Consider the following 18,910-nt stretch of genomic DNA (forward strand, 5'->3'; position numbering starts at 1 on the left):
TAAATAACTAAGACGTGTTTGATATAGATATTTTTAATGAAATTTTATATTCCTTAAAAGAAAATAAATACAAGAGCAGGTATAATTTTGAACTACAATTTTTAGTTATAAAAGAACAGTTACAATACTTATTACATGATACTATGTTTCATTTAAATATCTACCTTAATAAAAAAATTATTCTTCTTTTGGTTTTGGCGTTGGTGGAGTAAAATTAAGCCATAGCATTCCATTATACCTTCCCTGAAAATTTAAATACTATTAGAAATCATTTCAATTAATATGTAACCTTATACTGGTATATCAGTTGAATATATCCACAAATAATACACTGGAATAACAAGTAACCCTTTAACCACTATAAAAAACTTGTTTTAAACTTGTTTCCTAAATAATGAGTAATTATTATAACACATTCTTCACTTTAATAAATTTAAGATAGGAAAAATACGTTTGACATTAATAAAAGAGCTGAAAAATCATAGAAGAAAGTAGTAATTGAAGATGTACGAAGGTTACAAATTGTTCCAGAATACTGTTCTAAGATTAAAAGTTAGAGTTATTTTATAGAGATACGTACAACTGCTATTGTAGCAATAAGTGTAACAACACTAACTGCTAATTGCAAATTGTATCTTTGATTAGCTTTGTCATATGCTTCTTTCCATGAACCACAAGGTACAGGTACTTCATCTAAGTGTGGAGGTCTAACATCATGAGGTATATCATGAGATGCACGAGCACCTTCAATAAGAATTTATTATTAATTAAACTTAACAGATAAGGATATACGCATAATAAAAACATATATATAATTGAAAGATCATATAAGAAAAGACATGAAATTTTATTTAAAAAATAAAGGTTATTGTGACAAGCTATATAATTTTATACGTATTTATTAAGGAACCTTTAGCACTGTTTAATTAGAAAAGGTATTTCAACATAACGTTATAGCTTAATAAGTAAATAACGTCATAAGTAATTGTATACACAAATATAGTATATATTTTAATTTAAATTACATATAAATTTATATAGAAATGATAATTCATAACTAATACTGAATATTTTCAAGATGTAACAAAACTAAGGAAAACCGATATTACGTAATATCTTCTAAATACCTAAATAATATAATGAAAAAAATAATATTATTAACTCACCGGTTCGTGTAGTTTGGATTATCGGTCGTAAAAGCTGTCGAAACATTTTATTATTTATATAGTGGCTTAACTTTAAATTAAACGTAAATTTCTATCACAACCCCGACAAGTACTTCCAGCCACTAGATACTCAATAAAACGACCGTGGCACGAATATTGGCATATGATACATAGAAAGGAAAAACACTTGTCGAAAATAATTTGATAAATTTGGAATAATTTCATATATTTTTTATTAAAAATTATAACGTTTGTTTGCGCTAAAATATAGTAAGTCTATATTTTTGCTCTAAAATTTTAATAATCATTATTTTAAAACATTCTTGTGTACGCGTCTTTAAGGCATTTAACCATTATACTTTAATCTAAAGATAGGCAACTGTATTCGCAAGTAATGCATAGATACGCACTCGTATGCGCTGACAGGTAGACGGTTCTCAAATTTTTTGAATTGAAATTTCTTTACTACATTCCTAAATTTTTTAAATTTGTATTTTAACAACTTAAAAATTTAATATTCCTCTCTAAATTTTAAGTTTTTAATTTTCCAAATTTCTGAATGACCATATTTGACGCAGTTTTATTCTATGTGGTTCAATGTACCATATTGAGCATTGAAATACTAGATTTAAACTCTATAAACATTCGCTTACCGTTTATACTGAACGAATGTAAAGAACAGGTTCCGCTCTTGCTCGTTTAGTATAAACATATCCTAATGAAAACTAATGAACATTGAGCTCTATCCTAACTATACCCAAATTTATTAGAGAGTAACAGAGGAAACAACTAAATAAGGATAGATTCAGTCTCAAGTTATATACATGTCATTGATTTCTCTCCTCACTTCATTATTACTTCCTATATTAAGTAGTGTTCTAGTTAGGATAGAACTGTATGCTAACAAATTAGAATACATTTGGTTAAAGTTTTATTTTAGCACATTTTAAGACATAAGTATTCAACACAGACTCTGTAAAATGAATGCAAGTCAGTAGTTTGATCATTACTACAAAATAATTCTTAAAATATTTTATTACACACATACTTTTGTATAATGAAAGTAAACGCATTTAAACTAATTACTTTTTCTCTTTTTGTACATAATGATTACAAAAGTAAATAATAAAAATACTCATTATTATGTATATTCTCAAGTAGATAATATGTATGTTTTTTTTTACTTATCAGCAAAGGGAAACAATTGTTTCATATCCACCATTTTACATTTTTAATGTTACACTTAATTTGTTCCTGGAAACGTATATTAATATAATGCCAATTTTATTATTTGATTTTATACACTTATATTGCATTATGAAATTTCCAGCTAATATAGCTCAAGAAATAATGCAATTTGACTTTTCTTGTACATTTCCATCTGCTTTTTCAATTTCAATCAATAACGTATGAAAAATATCTGCAACAGACTAAAATGAAACAACAGATTATGTTACATTAGTAGGCATTACTAGAACTAATAACATAAATGCATAATAACATTAAAGATAATAATATACATATACCTCATTTTGTTTTGCACTGGTTTCTAGGAAGGCTGCATGCCAAGAGTCTGCTAATCGTTTGCCCTGTTCTGTTGTTATCATTCGATCTACGTACAAATCTGTTTTATTTCCTACTAATACAATTGGAACACTAAAATATAAACATATATTTTGTTAGATATAACATTAAGGTATTCATTTTTATACATAAAATAAATAAGTAATTAATTAATAACATACTGGACTTTTCCTGTTATATCCAATAACTTGTCATAAATAATTTGTACAACTTCAAAACTCTTTGCACTGGTTATGCTATATACCAAGACATAACCATGGATGTCCATAGAATACTGTGCAGGAAATATACTATATTCATCCTGACCTGCTGTATCTACCAACTTAACTTCATAATCTTGACTATTTACTCTGGTACTTTTTGTAAATGCTGAAAAACATGTAAATGAATTGTATAAGAAGCAATAATAAACTCATTAGTAGAACCTACATCTTTTAAAATTTTCCTGCACTTTTAAATCACATTTATAAAATGTTTACTTAAGTTCAAATATATCCAAAAGATATTACAAAATATGTTAATATATTCTTCCCATCTAAATTTAACACATTGAATGCCATGGGGAACACCAGTAACTGGCAACTCCCAAGATTATTAAGAATACATAATTTGAATAAATTTTGATGTGAAAACATAAAAAAGGCATTTCAGCACTACAGGGAATACAGATGGACCCTCATTAAGATAAATGTATTACACGTGATTACATATTTTAACTTATCTGTTGCAAATAATATTTCACTATAATATGTAACACATAATATAAAATTCATATTGAACAGCAGCCAAGCTATATAGAATTAGCATGACACTCAACATATTAAAAAAATGGTTTTCAAACAAGATGTAGGATACTACCGTATTAAGTGCATTTAACATAGCAAATAGAAATCATAAATTATACTTAAATCTTACACAGAACCGAAATAGTAATAATTGAAGTAATAATTCATGCATATTACTAACGATGCATCATGCTGTAATGAAATCAATTTTGTAGATTGTGTTGATTCTTGTACTTGAATATATATGAAAGAAATTGAAGAAATTTGAACGATTAATTGGCTAAAAAAACCAGTCTTAAAAAACAGCATATAATCTGTCACAAAATTTCACCTTACCATTTACGTTTACATTGTATTGTAGAAATATAATTATATGCAGTGAAATTAAATCAGGTGTCTTCTAACTTCTAAAATTTAGTCAAATCTTAAACATTTAAAATAATATGTTTAATTTTATAATCAATATAATTGTAATTTTAATTTGATAAATGTACTTACATTAAATTAATACCATTTAAACAAAAATGGTATTATTTGTATTATAAATGAATAGCAATAGTTACTTTACAACTAATAACAGTTATTGCATCTACAAATGTTTCTAAATATTTCACATTTATTTCGTAGTATACAAAATAAGTAATTGTAAAACAAATTTTTATATTTTTAAAGCCATAAAACTTAAAATTGGTAATGTAAAAAAGTAATTTAATAAAGCAAAATTATACATAAAATCAAAAATCAGAATTAAGTTTGATAATTATTGAATTTTTATAAAAGAAAAAAAAAATAATCTAACATAATTAAATATAAACTCAGTATCTATAATAATTTGTATATGTCAGTTTCTAACATTTTTATATATGTCTGAAATAAGTGTTAGCTGCATAATAAAAATAATAGTACTACTAAATAAACAGAATAAACTTTCTTATATTTAAAACAATAATATCACAATGATATCCTATAACAATATTAACAACTTAAAAACATTAATACTGTTTATAGTATTGTAAGTAATATACTAATGACTGTGAGCAGCATTACGTTTACAAGAATACAAATTAAACACATATGCAAACATTATTTACAAACTGTATTCAAATATAAATGCAATCATTCAAACTAAGCATTTATGTTAATAATTAATATATATAAAATTAAAACATATTTTAATGTAAATCTAATCTTTATTATATCGCTAATTCAACAAATAATAAAATTTGCATCAATTTGTCTCAATGTAATTTTCACTTACTTCATCTTTCTGTATCATTGACTTTTGTTACTAGAAAATATGTAAGGTGAGTCTAAAAAGAGTACCAATATTTATAGATATTTTTACATTTTAAAATAAATCAATAACCCCACTAAACATTCTCTTGTAGGTAATTTTTTTAAAATATAAATCCTTCAAATTGTAATGAAATGGAATTTTATTCATCTGCACTCTATTCTCATAAGTTAATGCTGGCTTTCAATTACATACTCATACCTAACTTTTTGATATCTGAACTATAGTCAAATACTGAATCCAGTTATGTGGGTATCTAATCTTATAATGAATGCTTTTAAACATTTGTTTATATTAAGAATAAATTACATATGTGTAGTCAAACATCAACTTCTGTTGTAGGATTAACAAAATAATAATGAAGAGGCAAATTAGCAGACTCGAATTATTCAGTTATTAGAATTACCTTGTCTTCAATTGGTTTGAATAAATAGAGTTCTATCGTACTGATCATACATATACATAATAACAGGTGCATGCAACTTAAAAACAAATTGAAAAAAAGAACATAAAGAACTTAATAATATAAATGATATATCAATATACATTTTATGAATAATAAAAAGTACTTCGAATGACTATTATGATATAACAAATAATTTGCAAATTTATTTTTAGCAGATTTTTCTTTAATTTTAAAATGTACAATATGCCAGTAAATATTGTAGTCTTTTTAAGACTCATCCTATATGATATTCTATATCCATTATAAGTTAGATTTCCATTAAATCAAAAGTATAACTACTTTGATGCTTTACATAATTATAGAAAAATTAATTTATAGTTTCAATATGTACTAAAACTTGTATATTTGAATCTTGAAGCTAGAGTGTATTAAGTTCAGTGTTTCAAAAAAGTAACATTTTACATGTATCCTTACATTATTTAAATTCCTCAATTTTTGATATAGTAATATACAAATAATGTTGTTTGCTTAATGCACAAATATTTTAAGTTCACTTTTAACATTTTTGAAACATGTAAAAATACAATAGTACTTTAGTATTTCGTATATATGTATATTAGTATTTAATGAGCAATAAATATTAGAGTCTTCATCATTAAAACATTTGCGCAACCAGAATAATACATTAAAGGGTTAAGAATAAACAAATATATTAATTATAACAAACTTATAAAGTATGATATTTATGCAATGTACAGAGACATTTAAATAATATTTGTTGAATATAAAATCTCAAATCTTACAATCAGTGGACTGATAATATTTGTGCACTAAACCATCAATATGAAATCCATATCTTGTCTAAGGTTATTATATCTAACTTTATTTTCTTCTAAAACTTGGAAAGCATAACTAAATACACTCTGATTCTGGAGTCCAGATATGTGATTTTATTATACAAGTAAATTGAAATATAAATTTAAAAGTTGATAACCATTAACAATGTAAAAACATTAAAGATGTTTATTTTTGATTTAAGTATATCTACTTTATCGGATATAGTACATCAAGTAAAATATTTTTCTATTAAATAATAAGTTTTCATGAACCTATTATCTGTTCACAGCATGAATTACTAACAGAATGTGCAGAAAATACTACTAACAGTGTCATTAGAAATCTTTGAAGTAGCGTGTAAGACGATACAGGGCTTCTTACTATTTTCTATAGTAGGGTCATATGAATCCACAAACTGTCCCTCGACGAACTGTATGCTCAATGATGACTTGCCTATTAAAATTAAATAAATATCAATTAAATACATTATATTATTGCTATTAAATATTTTCATATACATGTATGAAAATTATTTATAACAATATATAAATAAGCTAGAACTATTAGTTATTTATAAATATTCGTTATACTGTACATGTTCTTTAACAGTAACATAATTCTTTATAATTTCACTTTTATCATTTTTTTTAATTAATATATATCTTAGTATAAACATAGTAGTAGTAGTAATTGTATTAATAATAATAATAAACAACTAAAAGTAAACATCCATTTATGTATGTATACTTTTAGAATCGTGTATTTGACATTAATATATTGTTTATTTATGGTTAAAAACAGATTTTTATGTCTCCTGGAAAACATACTCTTTTTTAATTATGTCACTTTTGAAAAACAGGTACAATAGCAAATTTAATTATCTAAAAGTATGTATTTTAGAAAAATTAAAAAATGGTTATTAATGCCGTTGTATAATATAATTGTTCTATAATGTACAATATTTTATCTAATACATTGAATATAATAGTTAGAACAGACATTTCAAATATAATGCATTACAGTAACAACTAATGAGAATAAAAAGTAATAATTATATATTTAACGTATTATTTTAATAAATTTGTCTTATCATTAATTATAATAAACAACTTTTATTACCTACGGATCTATAACCCATAATGGCTATTTTCCTCTGCTTTGGTGGCATTTTTCAGCATTTATATACACAAACGCTGCAACAATAGTCCATAAAGGCTGGTGCATGCTCCAATTAAAACCTATAAATAAAGACATAACAGAACAGCAAATTTGTAATTTTATTTTATATTCTACAAACAAAATATAATTAAAATAAAAGTTGTTTGCAGAAAAATATTATATGAAAGATTAATATAACATATTAAACTTTGTTATTATAATTATTACTCTATACTATGTATAGGGAAAAAAAAGCATTAATGTTATTATGAAAGTAAATAAAACAATGTATATAGAGTACATGTGCTTCACAGATTTATTCTTTATGTGTATACTTTTGGCATTATCACATTTGCTCTCTTTATTGCTATAAAATGTAATTACATCATGCATGTTTTATAAATAACGTGAACTATTAAAGCATTTGTTTGCTTATAACATTTATTATTATTAATTCTATAAATTAAAAGAATAAAAAGGATATGAAAAATTGTATATAAAATACGAAGAATGATTAATTTACTTTTTATGAAATTGAATAGCAAAAAATGTATGAGTTAGAAAGTATGTAAATATCATGAACATACATAATTGCATGCGCATGTATATATTTTTAATACGTCAATATATAATACACCTATGAATCAAATGGTAATTAATATTTACTCGAATTAAGGAAATCATGCATTCTTTATATTTCAAAATATAAATGGCTCACTCGCCGCAATTGAACTTTTCATTGAACTACGCATTGTTTAATGAATATGCAATGCACTATATACTTACCGAAAAAAGGGAAGATACATACATTAGATGCGTTTCACATTAATCAACATATCGATTTCTATTACTCGTCGATTATTTAACGAATTAAAAATTTATATTTACACAGTATTTCGCAACAGTTTTATCACCACTAACGAAGAATATTACAACCTTCACTCATTCAGTAACACGATACTGTAGTTTATATAGGAATGTAATTTTCGTAAGAGGAAGTTTGGAAGCAAACGATGAACTACGCACTTTGAACACATTCAAGGAATTCCACACCCTACTCGATATTAATTAGCGATTTTATATTACAAAATACTATATTACTTTTATAAACGTTTCGCAAAAAATATTTGCACAATGTTCTCTCATTTATTGAATTATACTTACTGAAAAATATATAACAATACGAGATCTCGCGAATGCTTGCCAGCGGATATTGCAATCAGGCACGCCATCTGCTAGCAAACATTAAAATTAATAAATTCAAACACATTATTTTTTTTTTACCATTTCGATTTTTATGTTTAAGAAATGTTATCAGAATAATATATGTAATGTTAAGTTATAATTATATCTGATTACATCAACTCATTCGTTAGTCAAATTTACAAATAATTCATTAAAGTGTAGAAAATATCAATTATAAAATATGCATACAAAGTATACCGATCAAGGTTTTTTTTTTAATTAATTCATTAACAATTGAATGATTATATTATAACCGACAAATATCTTTTAGTTGACGATTGAAATATAATTGTTATTTGATTGATTATTATCAATTAACTAATTGAGAATAATTGAAAGCTTTTTTAGTTAACAATTTTCCGATCTTTAATTAAACTTTTTCTAACTCCGAATAAAAACTCAACTTTTAATTTAATCACGTCTAATCAAAGATTAAAATTTATTGTTTAATCATACAATTAATTATAATTAATCGTGCGATTAAAAATTTATTTTAACCCTTCATTGCAATTTCTGCGAATTGATACTTAGAGTTTATTTTCTAATTAAAGATCACATTAATTACAATTAATTCCTTAATTGTGAGTTCAATTTTAGTCACTAATTAAATTGATATTTTTATAAAATATTAACATTCTTATTATTTTTTCTATTATATTTAACATTTTTTTACTTATTGAAAATTGATGTAATTAAATTAAAACTTCCTAAAAGTAATTAATGTGCATATTTTATGTAATTAGTATATTTGTTTTCTGTAGTTGCCAAGCACTTATTTTTATGTTAAATTTTGTTTTTGTTTGCTCAAAAACCTAGAGAACTTGAAACTATATTTTCTGTTTTCTAGTAAAAAGCGGTACGTATGTAGCAAGTAGTTCTATTTCAAGTACAGATCAGTAAATCGCAGTACACGAAAAATCAAAAGCAAAACCGGTTTAGAAATAACGATCCTTCATAAAAAAATTCACGTTCTTCGTATCGTGAAGCTTTCTCTAAGAGAATAAAGGAAAGTCAGCATATTTCAAAGAAAAGTCACCTGTGAACTATCATTTTGAAAAGATTTTCGCTTTACTTTTTTAGCACTTTTCAGTTGTGAATCTGTGGAGAAAAGTGTGTTGATTGTTTTGAATTTAAAAATGTAAACCTGTAATTCAAGGATTTATTTTACTGTGATTAATACTTTCTTCAATGAATTGATTTGAAAATCGTAAAAAAGTGCCACTGAAAGATCGTTTTAACGCAGCATATAAACACATTCTCATAAATAAAATAGTGACGTGGAAGTTTAAATTTATGTTCCCTAACTACATCCAAGAGCGCGGTGTGAAATGCTGATTACAAACGTCAAACGACTTTTGTTATGTAATTCAAAAAAGAGAAGACGAAGTACTATATGAAAGTTTGATAAACTTTATGACGATCCTATTAAAAACGAATTTATTGTACAATAACTTACTACGTATGATTGATGTATAAAGAAGATTAATTTTCTCTAGTTTTCTTCTAGTTTTCTTCTTGAAATTACGGCTATATATACAATAAACGATCATCTAGTACACAACGAAATGAAAAGATCGCTAAATTGAACTTTTAAATTAGATTTAAAAAAAACTTTTAAATTAGATTTTTATGTAACACTTGAGTATAGTAGTATTATATTTTGATTTTAATATCGGTAAGGTAACATCTATATTTACTCAGGTATTTTAATGGATGTCAGCTATCACGTGATTGAACAATTAATAATAGGATAAAATAATTTATAAATGAAAGGACAAATGTAATTTTTGTTTACTCAACGCGAATTCGATTTATTTTATTTTTTTTAAGTGCTCCTTAAGTGGATGATTTAGAAGTAGAAGTTCATTAAAATTTGTGCGTAATTCAGAGTTATAAATTATATTTTAAGAATAAATTATTGCTTACTTAATATAATAATTAATTGTCTACATTACCTTTGTAATTAGAGGGCCATTGATGAGTGACAATTTCAACTGAATTTTATATTTAAAATTTTTTTCATTTTCTAAATACTACTTACATTTTGTTTTTGAAATATTATTTTTCTAAAACATGGAATCTTTGCACTTAAGAAATTGTACACTTAACTTTAATTAAAATGTCATTATTGAACTAGGTTTTGCTGCTGAGGACTTAAACGATCAGTTAATTAATATAATTATTTTAAGGAATATAAATTATTGTCACATAGGGTTATTAAAAATTACGAATGTATTTGAGTGAAATCAACAGATCAAATGAATAATTGTTTGTGTCCAATAAATGTTTTTATACAATCATAGTAACATTTATGTATAATGTGAATTTTAAAAGTTAGTACTTTCCCCTGTCTATTACTTTATATATCAAATGCCTATGCAGAATGACGTTGATAACTTTACTGGTTTACAACTAGAAGAATGTCGTTAAATTTCCTTTTTATCGATATAAGATCGATTAAACCAGCTAGACATAGCGAAAATTATTAACCGACTTCGAAAAAGGAGGAGGTTACTCAATTCGATCAGTATATATTTTTTTTTTTTTAATGTTATATTAATACCTTCTGTACTGAGAATCTATAAATAGACTTACAGGTGTAAGCGATTACCGATTGAAACGTAATTAACACATTAATCTAGTAATTAACACATTTGACCTGTTTTTCAGTAGAGAGTATTACATTTACCAAAATACATTTGCATATATTTGTATGTACTGCGACAATATCAATCTTATCTTATCACAAGCGTAAAAGAAAAGTTACATTATTTTTTAATGAAAAATCGTCCAATTAGTGGGTTAATTATTGTTTAATCTATGTATATGTGTCGTAATTATGGGGATGTTGTTAATATATATTTCAAGAACAAAAAGATACTATATTTTAATTTTTTATTACGATAAAGAAGTTAAAGTTCTAAACTAACATACAAATGGACTTGAGTTTGGGAGTTTTTATCGTCACAAGGAAAGTTGAACAAAATATTAAGCGTTTAAAATTCTTTTCTGCAAAGAAAACTGTTGCTTTTCTTTAAGCAGTTAAGCTTAAACTATTGAAATTTATTAATAATACGACAAATTGTCTACACAAATAATTAGATCTAATATTCACCAAAAATAAAGTTATAAATCCATTATATCAATTTTTATTCCTGCTTCTATGTAATTAACTCTTTCCAATTTGTTGATTTTAGTGATAGTTGCTAACCAAATTATAAAAAGTTGAAAAAGTACAAAAATCATTGATTGTCAATACAAATTGCATTACTGCATTTCAAAAGTTAAACAGATAATTATAACGATAAACAAAAGTTTTCTGAAATATACCAAGTCTTAAAGTTGACATTTATCGACATTTTCTTTCATGCAACGGATGTCAAAGTGGATTTTATCAGTTAATGATATCTATCGATAAGTAATGCCGACGGTCTAACTGGAAATTGCACGAAAAATGAAACAAAATGGAATTTCTCTTCAGGCTGGTGAAAAAGAGAGTAACCAAGTATGTAGATATAAAGGAAAGGTGGTACATTGAAATTCTCAGTTTACTACCGAGTCTGTAGATTAACATTACATCATGGAAATGAAATTATTGTTACAAGTAAATCGTTATTACATACTTAAGAATAATAATACACATGTGTTTTATAATTCATATAAACATTAAAATATTAATATCAGATGTTTCAGTATACTATCAAGTGTTTAAATTTTAAACAGTTACACAATTTTACACAAATATTTCGCGACTTTAGCGTATAAATTATTTTTACAATTGCTTTAAATTTAATGTGTAATTCAGCAATTAAATCTTGATAATTTTCAGGTTGCCATACTTTTAATGGCATTACTCATTACTACATCTGAAGGATTCTTTTTCGAATAGTAAGTACTTTTACGTTTTGTTCTGATATAATTTGTTCTGTAATGATATTTATGTTTCAAGGGTTTTTTTACACTTAATTTCATAACACAAATCATCGAACGTTGTTTTTGTATTGAATTTTAGTATTTAGTCAAAGAAATAGAGAGTACACTCATGATTTATATTGCAGCCCTAAGAAGGTTGTGAGTGATTTTATACATTCGCTGAAGGCAAAGAAAGAGGCGAAGAAAAATCCGTATGATATACATCATTATCACGTTCATTATTATCCAGTGATACTGCCATCTGATCCGCCAACAATAGCACCCAAAAAATACGAATTAGAAAATATTTACAAGTAAGTTTTAATGCAATAATGATAATATTAAAAGAAATTATTTAAACAAAATGGAATGCAATAATATAAAGAATTATTTATTTAAAATTTACACAAATTAGTAGAGGAAGTAGTATTATGACTTCTGTTTGTGAATTGGTCCTCGCCCTCCCATCACTTTTACATTTTCGTGACTACTATTTAGTGTCACATCATTACATATGTTTTTTTTCTATGACAATGTATTTGATGAAGCAATTTTGCACTTATAGTATTGCAGTTAGAACTAGTTAGACATCGACAAATTCAGCAAAAATAAAAGTTTTTCGTCCTAACAATAAAAAATAATTTCTCATAAGTAAATAAGATTCAAAGACGTTCTAAAGACTTGTAATAATTGACGAAAGAAATGGATATTTCGAAGTAAATTTATCATTTTTGATATTGTAAATTAGTACGAACAAAATTTTTGGACGTTTTACCTCAACAGTAGATACATTTCTTTAGTTAACAAGAATATACATAACTATACACTATAAGAAAGTTTATAGAAGTTTCACAATTGCAAGAAATCGATTGTGTTTTAATATACATAGTTTGCAACACATAAATCGTAAATATAATGTAAGTGCATACAATTTCGCTAGTGCTTTTAAAGCCACCCTCGAGGAATTCATAAACAAAGAATTTGAAACAATAAATAGCATTTTTTAAGAAGAAATTTCGACGTATAATGCATGCAAAAAATGGAACATGTTAAATTATAAACATTTTTGTAAGAAACAATGTAATTGAGTGGGGTTGATTTTACTGTTCACACGGTGAATACGAGCTATAGTTTATGAAACAGTTACTTTATTACAAATATTAATATGATAAATTTCGTGTTCTCTTCATTAGCTGAAACTGTAGTTAACTTTTAATTTTACTATCAATATAATTAGTTATTTGCCTCAAATGAGTACTACTACCTTGCTGGCAATTTTATCACTGATTTTCAAAAAAACTATGTAGTAAATGCTCAAATTTCTTTTATGTATACTAGTTTTATTTTTACTTTACTTATTTTTAATCAGCTATCGACTTACTATCATATATAATTAAGCCAGCTTTTAGTATTTTATCATAAAATTCATGTCATAAAATAATAAGTTTAAATCGATCATATTTCATTGTACACATTTTTGTGGAATATAACTTAGTTACACGTTGCAATGGAGCTTGTATATAAATTTGCTGTATCATAAAAAAATTGTGTACACAATGTATACAATTTTGTTAAATTTAACACTGCTATTTTGATTTTAGATCATCTCTACAGCTGTCAATTTATATCAGACATTAGATACAAGTTCAAATTATATTATACATTTAAAATTGTCACTAAATAGTTATTTAAAAAGAATAGAATAACGTTCTGATCGCTAGCGTTGTAACATTCTGTACACCTACTTATATTAAGCTTAGAGCAAACTTGACATTTGAAATTTTAATGAAGTTATATATGTACATTCATTTAAATGAAACCAGTGATTATGCCACCATATGAAGTTTTCTTTTTATGCACTGAAAACAAACATTGAGAATTAAAAGATTTTTATTGTCAGTGAGTGTTATCTCTTTACGATGGCCGGAATTTATAATACGTGTCGTAATAATAAACAATTAACAATGTTTAACAATAATTGTTTACAATAATTGCAATCGACACTAGTAAATTTTCAATGTAACATTATCTGATCTCATTTATAGTAAGACATGTATCAGATAAATGACGGTCGGCACAATTTTATTTTGTTATCTTTTAGAAAATTATTAAATGACCTTACAAAATGACGCGATATTATTTAATAACAAAAGAATCATTTTTAGCCATCATCTTGAGACTCTTGGATGGTCAGATTATGGATACAAATATGTTCCCGAGCCCAAGATAAAAATTCCTTTAAATTTATTCAACTCGTGGAAAACTTCCGTACCATGGCAGGAGGAAACTGCAGGTAAAATGAATAAATATAAGAATAAACTTAATTTTATAGTGTTATAAATGATACACATATTACAATTTATGCTTTCTAATAATTTTATACTTACAGAAGTAGAAATTGTAGAAACAGTGAATCACGGGATCAATAACGATATATATGTAGAAATTCCAGTTAAAGAAAAAATCGTCATTGAGAAATCTGACTTTGACAAAAAATGGAAAAAGAGCGTTTCATAAAATTTATATCGCAAAATATAAACGCATGCGCAATGTACAGGAATTGTACATTTGTCGAAGAACAAATGGTCAGTTCTATAAAACTATCAAGGATATTTTAAAAAAGTGTAATTAACACTTTCGCTGCTATTGACGCATACGTTGGGTCTCTCTAATTATTTTAATGATATAGTAGACTTGACTAGTGTGTTTCTATTTTTATCGAACGTTTCTTGCTGTCATATGTTTTCTTTTGAAGCGAGAATAAATGCTGTGTCGCAAATGTTAATTATATAATGTTACTTATGAATTTTTTACAACCTATTTGTTCAAGTAATGGGTACCAATGAAATTGAACAATAATCGAACACAATGATGTTCAAAAAATGTACTGAATTCGTAAATATTCAGACTTATTAAAGACTTGTATAAAAAATATTATTTTAGATTTTCGTCTTATTTTTTATTACAGAATTACCTCATTTTTTATTAAGATATTAATTACATGATATCGTGTATGTAGTATCTCGAATCATAAAATCTTTAAAATTATTTTTATAATAAATGACCGATCAATTGCAATTAATACTGTACATTTTGAAATATTTATGAAAGTTGAAGATTTGTAAGGAATCGTAGAAGAAAATGGTTACTCCCATGAATAAATCTTATAGTACATTTTTCGTATAGAATTTTCTAAGGTATAAATTTTCTAATAATTAGTTTTATTATGAAACTAATACATAATGTAATATTTGCGAATAACTATACTTCACAGGATACTTTCTGTAGTAAGTTAGTCTCTCTTCTGGTTCAAACCAGTAGCTTGTAGCAGTATCTAACTATTTCTGGTTACTTTTGACTTTCCGTAAAATTATTAGCCACATTTGCATAAGGATTTTTTGTATGTCCTCTCTCTCGTCCATGGGAATGATGGTTCACATGAAAATACAGCTTGTTGGAAATTATTTAACAAACCGGACATATTTTTATCCAAGTAGTATTCGTGATTATATTTTATGTTTTATTTTTGGTTTTGTTCCAGTACAATAATTATCTCGATCATTTCACGAGTTCTAAAAATGGAATAAAAACCTCCATACAAAACAATTATCGCTAAATAGGTAGTAATTTGCATAATTTCTGTTTCGTGATGTAAATGCATCAGAGCAATGTACGAACATTACTGAAACTTAGTTACTATTATACATATTTTTACCTAAATATTGAAAATGGTCAGATTAGTTTTATATCTTGAACATCCTCGTTAAAGGCTTTTTTATACTAATTATTTTAAAACTCACAGCATTGTCAATCTTTTAGCAAGAACTTTCTTGTAATAATACTTTATTCACTGCTACTTTCTGGTCACTATCACTTTTAAAAGTTGAAAAATCTATTTTTTCTTTAAATTAGAAAAGTTATGTGACAAAGATAATGAAGTTTATTGGGTAACGCAGTCATTGCTTGTTTTATAAATCAGTTACTTTATTTGCAGCGATTAAATTTCCAGTACATAATTATAAGTTATATTCAACTTCTATCTTATATTATCTCACATTTAATAGAATAGTTCTAACACTCCGGTTCACATATACATTTTAATTTTATTACGTTTGTTATCCCTTATCACCTCACATAACGATTTATTAGATATTTCTAATAAACGTTTAATAATGGAAGGAGGCGCCAACTTTCTTCCCTCGATACGAGTTCTCTGTTGCTCTAAATGATCTTCATGGAGATTGGCTGCAAGTTTTTTCATGTACTGATAATCCGTTAGTCGAACCACATGACTTCCCATTACTTTCTCCAACCGCGATTTTACCGGAGGGTAATTTATTCTGGAAAAAATAACTAAAATAAATATTCCGGTATCATTAAAATAACGGTTGCAATATTGGATTCATTTTACTTTCGGATATTTAATTTTTTATCGTTGATATTTGTGAAATATGTTATAAATTATTTTGAGAAGTTTTATATTTTGGAATTTCAGAATTTGAAAATTTTTAAATTTGGGAATTTTTGACTTTGGAAGTTTGAAAGTATGAATATTCCTCAATTTGGAATTTTGAAAAGTGTGTTTGTAAGTTTTGAAATTTAAAAGTTTATAAACTCGAGAATTCAAATATTTGATCATTTGAAAATTTAGGAATTTAAGAATTCGAAGACTTTGTAAAGGGAATTTGAGGATTTTAGTATTTTTAAGTATGTAAATTTTTAAAAATGATAACTAACGCATATCTAACATGTTCCGTTTCCCACCACATTAAAAGTCTATGATTAGGATCGATGCTAGCAAACAGCAATTTTCGTAAATCTGTAGTTGCTTTTTTATTGGTTTTTGGTTTTTCGTCTGCCGGCTCATTCTCATTTTTGTTATTTTGTTCTTCCTTTTCATCCGATTCTTCTTCTTTCAAACTGTTTCTGGCACCTTCACTTTTTCGCTTCTGAACTGTTTTTGTATGCATACTGGTTTTTTATTTTGTATTCCCGTTTATATTACTTAATATCGTGGATAATTAGATTAAAATGATTAATGGTTCCGACATTGTGTTTTTTTGATTTTCTAGAAAATTTATAATATAACATAATTATATAAATACAGATTATTCAATCAAATAAATACTAATGATTTTCGAATATTTATAAAAACAGAAACTTAAGGTATTTAAAAATCATTATATTATTATTTTCATCAGTCATTATGAAACTTTTAAAATATTCAAACTTCCTATAAAATAAAAGAATGATAATTTTAAATTTACTATGATCATGATTAAAATTTAAATATGGCTAATAGCTACAATTTGTAATTTCTGTCGAAGAGAAATCTATGTGTCAATTAAACGTCTTTTTATTCAAAAACTTTCTCCGTGTTTTTCTGTTTTTATTATTTTTAAATATTTAGATAGGTCAACGTAATTTTTCAACTTTTTAACATTCATTGTCATTAGAAAATTTTGGTATCTTTTTTATTTCTCGCGCATTACTTTTACTAACATTGCTAAAAATTTCTTAATATTTATTCAATCAAGTTAAACTACGTAGGTTTCAACCGTTTCGAGAGAAAATTGAAATTTAATAGAAATTGAATAGAATTAGTATCGTAGCATGTTGGAAAATTATACATTCTATGAAACTGGATTAATAATTAACTTAATGATATTCTGATCAATGCACGATATTATTAAACCTTGACCCTATGTACGAACGTCTACGCGATAATCGAATACAATGATTGCATATATCTTCGCGAGTATATTTTGTCTTCAAGTAGTTTTTTACCATTTCTTGCAAATAAACGTCATGATTAAAGGTTAGATTTTGCATCACAGTTACTACCATTGTACCTCATTTATTTTCCATTTCAAAAAATATAATATTTTTTACTATTTTCAAGTGACAGTATATTGATAACTTCATCGATATAATTTTTAGATTATATGACAATTTTGGTATAATTTCAAAAAATTCTAGGATTATGTAATTATAATTTTTGGAGCTATTTCAATAAATTTATTGTTAAATTTATTGTTAACTATACATATATTTTTCACAGATTAAAATATAAATGTTGTTAAACAATTTTATTAATAGTAGTCAATGGTAATATTTAGCATTAATATTTTTGTCTCTAATAATTATTACAAATCAATTAATATAGCTTGGAAGCTTGTGTACACGAAACTAATACTTTAAAATTATATATTGTTACTTTAAAATTATCTTTTAAAATTTTAATTTCGCTTATAACATTTTGAAAAATATATAAATGATTCAAAAAAATTTGAATACGCGTTAAACGTAAAATGATTTATTATTATAAAGCTAATAATTACTGTAAGACTTATTATTATAAATAAAAGGTGTTAAATTATCGTTACGAGAAGTGAAGAGTATATTTAATTTTATTTATACTAATATTATAAATAACAGTCTTTATTAAAATAAATTTATTTTTACCATTTTTATGAGTGAAATGAAAGAAAAATTCAACATTTAAATATTCCCGCGCAACAGT

General features: G+C 25.3%; 4 protein-coding genes across 13 annotated transcripts; 1 reads left to right on the forward strand and 3 right to left on the reverse strand.

Moving 5' to 3' along the window:
* Positions 1 to 82: 82 nt before the first annotated feature.
* On the reverse strand, positions 83 to 1,325 carry COX7B (Cytochrome c oxidase subunit 7B). Its single transcript, XM_012292425.2, has 3 exons — positions 1,167 to 1,325; positions 581 to 744; positions 83 to 243 (listed from the first exon to the last, which is right to left on the reverse strand). Exons 1-3 carry the CDS (start codon positions 1,210 to 1,212, stop codon positions 178 to 180), a joined length of 276 nt encoding a protein of 91 aa, XP_012147815.1. The 5' UTR covers positions 1,213 to 1,325; the 3' UTR covers positions 83 to 177.
* Positions 1,326 to 2,183: 858 nt separating this feature from the next.
* Rheb (Ras homolog enriched in brain) lies at positions 2,184 to 8,462 on the reverse strand. 5 transcript variants are annotated; one of them, XM_012292422.2, is made up of 6 exons: positions 8,395 to 8,462; positions 7,192 to 7,310; positions 6,454 to 6,525; positions 2,912 to 3,119; positions 2,693 to 2,822; positions 2,184 to 2,596 (listed from the first exon to the last, which is right to left on the reverse strand). In XM_012292422.2, the coding sequence occupies exons 2-6, from the start codon at positions 7,238 to 7,240 to the stop codon at positions 2,507 to 2,509; spliced, it is 549 nt and encodes a 182-aa protein (XP_012147812.1). In that variant the 5' UTR covers positions 7,241 to 7,310; positions 8,395 to 8,462; the 3' UTR covers positions 2,184 to 2,506. The 5 variants fall into 5 exon arrangements, with proteins under 5 accessions (XP_012147812.1, XP_012147811.1, XP_076391964.1 ...); XM_012292421.2 differs by lacking the exon at positions 8,395 to 8,462 and adding an exon at positions 8,039 to 8,388; XM_076535849.1 differs by lacking the exon at positions 8,395 to 8,462 and adding an exon at positions 8,017 to 8,388 and having other exon boundaries at positions 2,184 to 2,586.
* Positions 8,463 to 11,321: 2,859 nt separating this feature from the next.
* LOC105663465 (uncharacterized) lies at positions 11,322 to 15,321 on the forward strand. Of its 2 annotated transcripts, none has more exons than XM_012292419.2 (5): positions 11,322 to 11,980; positions 12,305 to 12,363; positions 12,534 to 12,701; positions 14,553 to 14,680; positions 14,777 to 15,321. In XM_012292419.2, exons 1-5 carry the CDS (start codon positions 11,930 to 11,932, stop codon positions 14,902 to 14,904), a joined length of 534 nt encoding a protein of 177 aa, XP_012147809.1. In that variant the 5' UTR covers positions 11,322 to 11,929; the 3' UTR covers positions 14,905 to 15,321. The 2 variants fall into 2 exon arrangements, with proteins under 2 accessions (XP_012147809.1, XP_076391965.1); XM_076535850.1 differs by having other exon boundaries at positions 11,959 to 12,079.
* Positions 15,322 to 15,587: 266 nt separating this feature from the next.
* LOC105663467 (uncharacterized) lies at positions 15,588 to 18,311 on the reverse strand. Of its 5 annotated transcripts, XR_013039421.1 has the most exons (4): positions 17,890 to 18,311; positions 17,125 to 17,455; positions 16,103 to 16,727; positions 15,588 to 15,959 (listed from the first exon to the last, which is right to left on the reverse strand). XR_013039421.1 is itself a non-coding variant. In XM_076535854.1 (3 exons), the coding sequence occupies exons 2-3, from the start codon at positions 17,355 to 17,357 to the stop codon at positions 16,472 to 16,474; spliced, it is 489 nt and encodes a 162-aa protein (XP_076391969.1). In that variant the 5' UTR covers positions 17,358 to 17,455; positions 18,018 to 18,311; the 3' UTR covers positions 15,588 to 16,471. The 5 variants fall into 5 exon arrangements, 4 of the variants coding, with proteins under 4 accessions (XP_076391969.1, XP_076391966.1, XP_076391967.1 ...); XM_076535854.1 differs by having other exon boundaries at positions 15,588 to 16,727; positions 18,018 to 18,311; XM_076535851.1 differs by having other exon boundaries at positions 15,588 to 16,727.
* Positions 18,312 to 18,910: the final 599 nt, after the last annotated feature.

This window comes from Megachile rotundata, chromosome 9, assembly GCF_050947335.1.
Source record: "Megachile rotundata isolate GNS110a chromosome 9, iyMegRotu1, whole genome shotgun sequence".
NCBI lineage: Eukaryota > Metazoa > Arthropoda > Insecta > Hymenoptera > Megachilidae > Megachile > Megachile rotundata.

Excerpts from the sequence above, each read along its gene's own strand:
- Rheb (XM_012292422.2), bottom strand. The coding sequence starts at position 7,240 with ATGCCACCAAAGCAGAGGAAAATAGCCATTATGGGTTATAGATCCGTA. Across the intron at positions 3,120-6,453 it reads TGACCCTACTATAGAAAATA|CATTTACAAAAAGTACCAGA; the intron begins GTAAGAAGCCCT and ends CATGTTTTTCAG. Across the intron at positions 2,823-2,911 it reads GATATAACAGGAAAAGTCCA|TGTTCCAATTGTATTAGTAG; the intron begins GTATGTTATTAA and ends TTTATATTTTAG.
- LOC105663465 (XM_012292419.2), top strand. The coding sequence starts at position 11,930 with ATGAAACAAAATGGAATTTCTCTTCAGGCTGGTGAAAAAGAGAGTAAC. Across the intron at positions 12,702-14,552 it reads GAATTAGAAAATATTTACAA|CCATCATCTTGAGACTCTTG; the intron begins GTAAGTTTTAAT and ends AATCATTTTTAG. Across the intron at positions 14,681-14,776 it reads ATGGCAGGAGGAAACTGCAG|AAGTAGAAATTGTAGAAACA; the intron begins GTAAAATGAATA and ends TTATACTTACAG.
- COX7B (XM_012292425.2), bottom strand. The coding sequence starts at position 1,212 with ATGTTTCGACAGCTTTTACGACCGATAATCCAAACTACACGAACCG. Across the intron at positions 745-1,166 it reads AATCCAAACTACACGAACCG|GTGCTCGTGCATCTCATGAT; the intron begins GTGAGTTAATAA and ends TTCTTATTGAAG. Across the intron at positions 244-580 it reads TTATTGCTACAATAGCAGTT|GGAAGGTATAATGGAATGCT; the intron begins GTACGTATCTCT and ends TTAAATTTTCAG.
- LOC105663467 (XM_076535854.1), bottom strand. The coding sequence starts at position 17,357 with ATGCATACAAAAACAGTTCAGAAGCGAAAAAGTGAAGGTGCCAGAAAC. Across the intron at positions 16,728-17,124 it reads ACGGAACATGTTAGATATGC|AATAAATTACCCTCCGGTAA; the intron begins GTTAGTTATCAT and ends TATTTTTTCCAG.